This window comes from Neophocaena asiaeorientalis, unplaced genomic scaffold, assembly GCF_003031525.2.
Source record: "Neophocaena asiaeorientalis asiaeorientalis breed wild unplaced genomic scaffold, Neophocaena_asiaeorientalis_V1.1 scaffold202, whole genome shotgun sequence".
Lineage (NCBI taxonomy): Eukaryota > Metazoa > Chordata > Mammalia > Artiodactyla > Phocoenidae > Neophocaena > Neophocaena asiaeorientalis.
Window position 1 is genome coordinate 2,218,868 of NW_020172627.1, and position 9,942 is coordinate 2,228,809.

Below are 9,942 nucleotides of genomic sequence, written 5' to 3' on the forward strand. Positions count from 1 at the left end.
AGTGCTTCATTATTTTGCACTGACTGCGCGGCCCCACCCACACCTGACTCTGCTGGCAGAGCAGGTAGGATGCCTGCTAGGCTCTGGTGCATGCTCTGTGGCCAAGGAGACCTTCTGCTGCATGCTAGGGGCTATACTTGTACTATCTCATTTATCCCTCACCGTGGCCCTGCAAAGCAGGTATTCCTTGACATTCCCATTTTACATAGGGGTAAACTGAGGCTCAGAGTGGTTTAGCAGCTCTCCCAAGTCACAAACTGGTAAACAGCTGAGCTGGGAAAGGACCCAGTGCTCTGCCTACTCCTTGGCAGTGCCTCTGGCCTTTCTCTCCACTCTCACTGCTTAGTCCAGACCCTCACTTGCTATCATCCGGAACTCCTACACCAGCCTTGCAGGTCACTCCGATTTGGGCCTTCCCTCCCACCCATTCTTCCCACCCTCCCCACTCCCCTCCAGGCTGTTAGTGATGCTGTGGAACTCCAGAACGCTTGGTGTTTTGTGTTTAAATTTTGGGGGGGGGGTGGTGATAAGGATGTATAGCCTTTTGTTTCTGATTAGGAAAGATTATATACTTACTGTAAAAAATTCCAATCATTACAGAAGAGCACAAGAAAGAAAGAAAACATTTCATAATCCAGCCTCTTTGCATATATGCATATTTGTGCAATTTTCCATACATTGATTAGCATTATAATCAAGTCTGTTGCTACTTTCTTTTGCTCACCTGTGCCCCAGCCAGTTCCATCCCAATGTTCCCAGCCTGGTGACCTGTGTCCTTCTGCGACTCCCCATGCCCACAAGAGTATCTGGTCACATCTATGGTGGGCCCTTTCCTTGCATTCAGTTGCCATAGAAGAGATCGTATAATCTCTACCCTGTATCTTGCTTTCTGCTGTTAACTCATAGCTGACTCAGGTCAGCTGGGATAGATCTAATTTATTGGTTGTAAAGGTGGCGTAATAGTCCATGGTCTGGACATAAAAGGTCTCTGGAGGACAGGCTGCTTCAGAGGTGCCTGAGAGTGGCGAACAAGGTTCCCAGCTCGGCTTACTTCTCCATCACTTGTCCCTTTACCTTTGGCATCAGTTTCTGAAGAATAGGGCTTCTTTCTGATAACAGGCTGGGAACTCCTTTGGAGGAGAGGTGCCCCAGAGACTGGGAGACTGGTGAGGCATGAACTTTGGAGCCAGAAGGCCTGGCTCGAGCCTCAGCTCTGCCGCTGACTACCCCTGTGCCTTGGTTTCCTTATCCGCTTAAAATGATCGGTAGCACTAGTGCCTGCCTACTCAGAGGGCTGTAGTGACAGTTACATAAATAAAGGTAGGTCCTGGTCTGAAACCCTGGTGGCCAAATGTTTCAGAATTCATAATTTTTTAGGATTTTAGCAGCGTGTACATTTCATTACGTGACACCTCTCTCCCCCTCCCTGGGTCTGGGGCAACACAATGTTTTACACTCAAATATGTTAGTATTTCTGCAGTGAAACATATGCATTTCATACTAAGTGAGAGAAAGCCTCTTAAATAGCCTCTCCTGTTGGTTCACAGCAAGCTTTGCTGCCAATGAATTTGCTACACATTTTTGATAAGTCTAAGAGCTTTAGAATTTTTTAGATTTCAGAATCCAAGGTAAGGGGTTGTGTGTAGGCAAACCCTTGCGATAGCCTTGGCGGTTAACATCTGGCAAAACTAGCTGCTATTACGCCCACGGCACCCAATGCCTGGTTCATGGCTGACTCAAAGTACTGTTTGCTGAGTGCCTGTCTGCCTTCCCCTTGGGGGCCCCTGTGCAGCCTCCCCCGTTCATGGACCCACACCTCATCCTGGCCCGGGTGTGGTTTCCTGCTGTCTGCATACCAGCTCCCACAGTGTTGTAGTGGCCTGGTGCCTTGAGAAAGCCGATGCAGCCAGGAATGGGGAGAGATGAACCTCTGTCCCTGCCTGCCTCTCCCCCAAACTGCTCCCCTCTCCTTCTCCACCATCTTTGGTGGAGACAAGAACCCCGGGGCACATGAAGGGGGCATCTCAGGATGGGAACAGTTCCTGAACCCCATGGTCCCCTCTTGGCAGCCTCAGCTTCCAGCTCAGCTCACAGCCTCACTTGCCTGGGCTCTGCTGGCGTTTTGATTTGGGGCTGGTCACGACGCTGGGGTGGGGAGCCCAGTATGCTATCCCAAGGCAGGTCCTCCTCAGAGCCAGGAAGTTCTCAAGGGTATCTTGGGGAGTGGAGCCTTTTCTGCCCATTGTGGTCAGCCCTCTCCAGGACTGGCAGGAAGCCCTAAGTTCCTGTTTTTCCTGTCTACCTGGAAAAGCCTTCAGCAGGACACTCAAGGCAGAGCTGCCTTCTCCTCCTAGAGCTTTGGTGGTGCCACCCAGGAAATCCTCCCTGAGCCCTGACTGCTGAGGGTAGAGCCACCCGGGAAGAGAACAGGTCCCCTCAGCCTACCTGGATGGCAATGGGGACAATCTTGTTGGCCAGATTCTTGTACAGCAAGCAGATGGGCGCGGCAAGAAACTGCAGAGTGCAGGGGTCTGTTTTGTTGACATCGATGCCATCCAACAGCTTGAAGTCCACGATGAAGATGTTCCCCAGCTGTAAGAGGCAAGAGGAAATACATGCAAGTCAGTTGCAGCCTGAGATGGACCCAGCAATCAGGCGCAGAGGGAGGGAAAGGGGCCTCTGGCTGCCCTGGCAACTCAGTGGAGCTCAGAATTTTATAAAGTTCTTGGTCCTCTAACTCAAAGGCTGACTGACATCAGCTTTCACAGGTTGCGGTGGGCTCAGTAAGGTGAAGGAATGAACAGTTCAGGAACTGTTCCCATCCTGAGATGCCCCCTTCATGTGCCCCGGGGTTCTTGTCTCCACCAAAGATGGTGGAGAAGGAGAGGGGAGCAGTTTGGGGGAGAGGCAGGCAGGGACAGAGCTTCATCTCTCCCCATTCCTGGCTGCATGGTCACAGGGTTGGCTGGACTTCAGCTCTTCTGCACTTGCTGTACCCGAAGTCTGCCTGACCCTCGTGAAGGATGTTGAAAGATCACCCGGAAGGACACAGTTTAAGAAGAAGAAAGTAGGCAGAGTTTAGATGAAATAGGTGAGAGAAGTCAAATGCCAAGAGTGATGCTGCAGGACTCCACTTACAGAGAGTTCAAAGCTGGGTAAACTCAGTGTCAGAGTCAGGACCAGGGCCACCCTTGGGAGGAGAGACGGAAAGGGGGCAGGTTCGCAGGTGGGAGGCTCTGAGGGGTGGGGTCTACAAAAGTAGGCGTCCACCGCGTCAGGAGGGGGTCGTCAGGGCCGGGGGAGGTCTTTAGAGGTGGGTCTTCAGGGGTGAGGAGGTCTACAGGGGCGGGGTGGGGGGGGGGAGTCTGCAAGGGTTGTGTGTGCTCTGTGTCCTGGTCTGAGGCTGGTGGCACAGCGGGGTAAGGTGCAAAGTCATTGAGCTTGCTGCCACTCCTGATTCGTGCCCTTTTCCGTGGATATCGTACTTCAATATAAAACAAATATGCACCTGGGATTTGGGGAAGGTAGAAAGCCACCCACCCCAGACTACACTTGAGTCCCCTAGAGGGAGCTTAAGCTGAGGGCCGCAAGGGCTCCTTTCTCCAGAGCTGGAAGAGTTCGGGTGCAGGACAAGCGGCGCTTCTTTTAAAGCCTTTTGTGTTTTAAGCTAGAAATGGAGGCAGGGGTTGCGGTCCGGCTGGGGAAGGGGGTCGGGTCTACAATACGGTGGACACTGGTCAACAGGTGCTCGTCAGTTGCACGTCCACGACTCTGCCTACAGAGGGCGCTCGGGGGCCACTGTGCAAGCGCTTGAGGGGACCAAGGCACTAGAGAAGCTCAAAGCCTGGCCATCATCTTCCTCCTTTTTTCGGACACAGAGGACCCTGGCAATTGTCTGACACCAATGATGAGCTCCGAGCAGTCTGCTCGAGATGCATTCAGGGCAGGAGTGGGACGGGGTCGGGGAAGGAGGGGATGGTGCCCTCGGCCAGCCAGGGCAGAGGGAAGTGGGGAGAAGCTGCTTCCAGGATAGCAAGTGATGGCCCCTCGGGACACCTCGGCCAGAAGTTGGAGACACTAGTCCCGGTGGGTCACAGGGTTGGCTGGGCTTCTGTGATGGGCTGGACAAATGGCCTTTCAGAGCGGGTGTGGCCATCAGTGACCACTGTGCAGAAGAAATGGCTGCCTATCAAATCTTGAGCGGACCCAGGTTGTTTAACTTGATGAATGAAAGGCTAAAGGGAGGCCCTGGGAACCCGGGGGCCTGGGATTTGGGTCTGCACATGGGGCATTTCTCTGTTATTCCAGGCCACCTCCTCTCTCTGGGCCTCAGTTTCATCCTTCTGGAAAGTGAGAGCGCCAACCCTATCTCCCAGTTGATATTCTAGGTTCTGTAGAAGATGCTGGTGGTCTTGCTTGTCTGGTATTCCTGTCCTCTCCTTTTGGTCGACATAGTCCATTCTCCTGACCATAGCGATTGGTTCAGGGAATTATCTCAAGCTGGACCCATGACACTTGCTGGAAGTGTTGGGAAACAGGGACTTTCTTTCTGGGATTGGGTAATGTTTGCTAAAATGGTGGAAGGTAAGTCTGAAGCTGTTGGTGGTCATCTTTACCTCCACAAAAGGACACCTTCCTAAGAAAAAAAATCCAACAGAGGCAGAGAATTGAGAAATGGAGAAATGATGCCAATGGATTATCTGAACCTTGGACCCAGCTATGCCTGAACTAGTCGCTTTGCTTCTTCGTTTTTAAAAAATTTATTTATTTGGTTGCACCAGGTCTTAGTTGCGGCACGTGGGCTCCTTAGTTGTGGCATGCGAACTCTTAGTTGCGACATGCATGTGGGATCTAGTTCCCTGACCAGGGATCGAACCCAGGCCCCCTGCACTGGGAGCATATTGTCTTATCCACTGTGCCACCAGGGAAGTCCCCTCGCTTCGCTTCTTGCTGTTGCCTCAACCAATGCATTTCTTATGATTTTTGTGACTTGAAACTACAAAATCCTAATATAAAGTCTAAGAACTAAAACACTCTTGAAGAGTTGTGACGATGACTCAAAAACAACAGGGCTAGAATTTCTCTATTCATGTTGCAAAAAAATAATTGCATAGGTAAAGATTAAAAGAAAAAATCTTTGGAGTTTTAGTAGGCCACAAACTTAATGTAGATCATAAGATGCTGCCAAAGAGAAGTAGCAGAAATGACTGTGGGAATTAAGAACCATATTGTAGGGGATGGAGCGATGTATGTGTAAGAGATGGGTGGTGTGTGTGTAAGACTCCAGTCAATGGTGGCTATTGGATTATTGCTTCACCACCAAAACCACAGCTGAGCATCAAGACCATAACTCAAAGGAAAGACGACCATTGTGGTGGCAAGGACTCCTGAGCGGAGGCTGTCCCCCTGCCAGGGTGGCTGGATGCACAGATGGCTGCTCAGTCCCTTCCAGTTCTAGGATTCTCTGGCTTTTAAGGTTCCGTGATTCTCCGATTTGAAGTTTGAAACCAACAGCACTGAATCAATGTTACTACGTCCAGCAATTAAATCTACAGGGGAGAACTGCTGTGTGTGCCTGTCTACGTGGGGACAGGTTGTCACCTGTCCACATGACCAGGTGGGGCAGGAGCCCTGCCTGGGGACTTCATCTGGGCAGGTGGCCCTCCAGAGTCAGGTGGACAGGGTGTGAGGGCTGGGAGGTCTGTCCACAGACGGCACTGACCATCGCTCTCTTTCTGGGGCCCCATGGTGAGCTAAGCAAACAAGACAGGGTGACTGGAAACAGCAGAAGGCCGCCTAGACACCTGGGGCAGGTGGCAGGAGGCCTGGTCATCCTGGCTCTAGTGGGAATGCGCCAACTGATGGGAGACTAAGGCCAGTTCCCAGAGCCTCAAGCTCCTGGCATGGAAGGCGGCTGACACTGAGTCCCACCAGAGGAGGAGGTTTGAACCCCTTTCTGTCTCAAGACTACAATAGTCTTGGAACTGGAGAGGGCTGACCTTGCAGACGAGGGCCAGGAGAAGGGCTGGGGGGAGGGTGAGGACAGAAGCAGAAGACCGACACTTCTAATTAGGAAGTCAAAAGTTCCATCAGTTTTCTCCTTTTTTTTTTTTGATGCAAGGTTTGCTTTTTTCTCCAGTTTCTTTACCTTTGCAAGGTGGGTAACAATTGGTGGTCCTGTGTGTAAAGCATCTCTCACAATGCCTGGCCCACAACAGGCCCTTAGCTAGAGGGAGCTCTTTTAATCATGATATTGATATTGAAAATATTGATATTATGCTCTAAGACCTGCACATCACGGGGAAATATCCCTCTCAATTCCTCCACCTATGCTGGACAAGACAGTTTTCATAAATGCTCAGGAAAAGGAAGAGGTCACTTCACTGAGGGCAGCCGATCTTGCCATCAGCCAGACAGATGAGCCTGGAGGTAGCAGCCTGGGGGCCAGCGAGCAATGGCCAGCAAGAAGTGGTTTCTGCCCAACAGAGTATGACCTGGCTGAGCCTCTGGCCCGGGCCACCGTCTCCAGCCAACCAGGTTCTACCTCAACCTCCTGCTCCAAGGTGAGCTGCCGCTCCAGGCTGCACTCCACCATCTCTGTGGTAACCGGGAGATTCTCTGGCAGCTTCATGCAGCGCTGGATCAACACAGGGTTGCAGCCGTTCAGGAACTGGTAGCCAAACATTGAGTCTTCTTGCCAGTGATTCATAACCTGCTCTATGGAGGAGAGAATTGGAGCTCAGCCTGAGTTCTGAGCCGGGCTGAGGTCTTCCTGATGCTAGCGGAGGGCCAGAGTCCTTGCCGGGTCCCCTCTCCCAGGCACTCAGTGGACAGCCCACCATGCCCAACTGCTTGACCACTAGGTCAGGCCATGGCACCACCCCATCCTCCCTGAGCTGGCCCTTAGTGGCTCAGAAGGTTCCTGGGGAACCCCTTTCTCAAGCACAAAAACAAAAATAGACAAATGGGATTGCATCAAACTAAAAAGCTTTCTGCACAGCAAAGGAAACAATCAACAGAGTGAAAAGACAACCTACAGAATCGGAGAAAATCTGTGCAAACCATATATCTGATAAAAGTTTAATCTTCCAAATATCTAAGGAACTCCTACAACTCAATAGCAAAAACACCAATAACCCGATTAAAAAATGGACAAAGGATTTTTTGTTTGTTTGTTTTTTCGGTACGCGGGCCTCTCACTGTTGTGGCCTCTGCCGTTGTGGAGCACAGGCTCCGGACGCGCAGGCTCAGCAGCCATGGCTCACGGATGCAGCCGCTCCACAGCATGTGGGATCTTCCCGGACCGGAGCACGAACCCGTGTCCCCTGCATCGGCAGGCGGACTCTCAACCACTGCACCACCAGGGAAACCCTGGACAAAGGATTTGAACAGACATTTCTCTGAAGACGACATACAGATGGCCAGCAGGTATAGGAAAGAATGCTCAACATCACTAGTCACCAGTGAAATGCAAATCAAAACCACAGTGAGATAGCACCTCACACCTGTCAGGATTCTATTATTAAAAAAAAAGACAAGTGTTGGTGAGGCCATGGAGAAGCTGGAGCCCTTGTGCACAGTTGGTGGGAATTCAGGATGCACAGCTGCTATGGAAAACAGTGTGGAGTTTCCTCGAAAAGTTAAAAATAGAACTGCCACATGATCCAGCAATCCCACTTCTGGGTATTTATCCCAAAGAATTGAAATCAGGATCTTGAAGAGATATCTGCACCCTCATGTTCCTTGCAGCACAATTCATAACAGCCAAGATGTGGAAACCACCTACATGCTCATCTACAGAGGGATGAATAAAGAAAATGTGGTATATACATACAATGGAATACTATTCAGCCTTAAAAAAGATGGACATTCACAATATGTGACAGCATGGGTGAACCTGGAGGACGTGATGCTAAGTGAAATAACCCAGTCACAGAAGGACAGGTACTGCATGGTTCCACTTATATGAAGCATCTGAGTTAGTCCAGCTCAACAGAATCAAAGAGCAGCACAGGATGGCGGTTGCTAGGGAGGGGCTGTGGGGAGTTACTAATCCATGGCGTGAAGTTTCAGTTAAGATGAGTACGTTCTAGAGGTCTGTTGTACAACACTGTACCTATAGAAAAAGAAAAGGAAAAAAAAAAACCCGGGTCCTTGTGCCCAGGAAGCAGGGGCCCTAGGATGAGGGAGAAGGAGGGGAGCGGGGGGCACCCTGGGGAGGAGTTTGTGAAGGCAGTTTCCCCCCTTGCTTGTCTCCTTAATGTCTCCTAATCTTTCTGTTGCTGTGTGGTCCTTCCTGTGCCATCCCTGGCAGTTATGATGCTACTGTTCTACCAAATACATCCTAGTCCAAAGGAACCCACTGTTGCTTTCACGTAAATGCTTAAAAAACAAGCTAACTCCTGCCTTTTCTCTGTTCAGAAGCATCATAAATGATTGATTTATTTAAACAAAAAGTGTTGATATTTATGAGACTTTTGATGGTGAAATGAGGTTGAGGGTGCTCAACACTGGACATCCAAGGAGGAGAAACCTCTGGCCATGAGGGTGATCCCCAGTGGAGCGTACTGTGTGGGTGCAGGCAGTGCTGGCCTGAGGCACAGGGAGGCCTCGTGCTGGAGTGGGTGGAGCAGCCCTTTCCCACACCCAGGCAAGGCTCCCCAGCACCATAAGAGCCCCCAAAGCACACTCACCAGAAATAGTGTTGCTGATCCTGAGGAAGATTTTCTCAAAGTCAGCAAAGTCGCTCCAGGAAGACTGGAACATGTGCATGAAGCGGTTGATGAACAGGTTCTCCATCCTGCAGACCGAGACACGGCGGCGCCCCTGCACGCTCTGGCCTCACCTGCCCCCTGCCAAGCCCCTCCGCACCCTGGTCTCATGGGGCCTCTAGGGGACTTGAACCCAGGGCAGCTCCAAGGGGGCAGCTGATTGGCCTTGTGGAAACCAGGACAGAAACTGGCACCCATGCCCATGCTCTTCCTTCTGCATTTCCCCTAAGAAAGAGACCAGTTGCCTGTCCTCGACAGCAGTCTACAGTGCTCTCTTCCCATTCACACGGGCTCTGGTCTGTGCCTTCATTCATTCATTCACCAAACTTTTTGCTGCCCCAAATTGATGCAAGCTTCCAGGGACAGAGCACCGTTATCTCCTATGTAGCTGCTCTCCCGAGTCTCCTGGATTTGGGGGGATAAGCAGTTTAGTGGAATTTAACCCTCATTTACTTTCTGCCTAACCTTGGCTCTTTGCCTGGTGCTGAGGAGTCCATATGCAAGGCCAGAGAGGGCAGCTGAGATGGACGCAGGTCAGCACAGAGTGTTAAGGGCCTGGCCGAAGATCCCAGCTCCATCTCTTCCCAGCCATATGGCCTTGGGCAAATCCTTAACCTTCTGTGCCTCAGTTTCCTCATCCATGAAACGGGTACAATAACTGTCCCTGCCTCACAGGGCTGACATGATATATAGAAAGCATTGATTTGTAAAATGAGTTCAACAAATATTAGCGACTAGTACCACGATTATCACTTACTGTTAATATTAACATCTGCAGCCTTAAACTGTGGTGTTCTGGAGGGACCAATGGACAAGTTCACAATCCAGGCTACGGCACAGAACTTTGCCCTCTCCCTCCTGGGGTCCTTCTGCTTAATTCATTCATCCCTTTCTTCCTTCACACTCAGTTCACCTAAGAATCTTTGCATCTGGCTCCTCTTTACTTCCTCTCCTCTCTGCCCTCCTTAAGTGCTCTCACCCAGGGCACTGTGTGTCACATCCTAGTGGCTGTATCTAAAGAGTCAGCTCTAAACTCCCCTGATCTCGCTGAAGCATCTGACAACCAACCCCTTTTTCCTTGACACTAAAATGCTGACCCCCATGGACTTCATCCCTGCTTCAAACCCCCATGGTCCTGCACCGCCCCCCCCCCCAAGGAGAGGCTGGGATC

The 9,942-nt window shown here is 51.0% G+C and overlaps 1 protein-coding gene across 4 annotated transcripts in view; it reads right to left on the reverse strand.

Moving 5' to 3' along the window:
- ALOX5 (arachidonate 5-lipoxygenase) overlaps positions 1 to 9,942 on the reverse strand; it is a 55,476-nt gene that overhangs the window by 11,247 nt on the left and 34,287 nt on the right. For all 4 annotated transcript variants that reach the window (XM_024739114.1, XM_024739113.1, XM_024739112.1 and 1 more), the window contains 3 exons: positions 8,694 to 8,800; positions 6,545 to 6,717; positions 2,446 to 2,592 (listed from right to left, as the gene is read on the reverse strand). In XM_024739114.1, the coding sequence (XP_024594882.1) occupies positions 2,446 to 2,592; positions 6,545 to 6,717; positions 8,694 to 8,800 (427 nt within the window). The remainder of the gene's footprint in view (positions 1 to 2,445; positions 2,593 to 6,544; positions 6,718 to 8,693; positions 8,801 to 9,942) is intronic.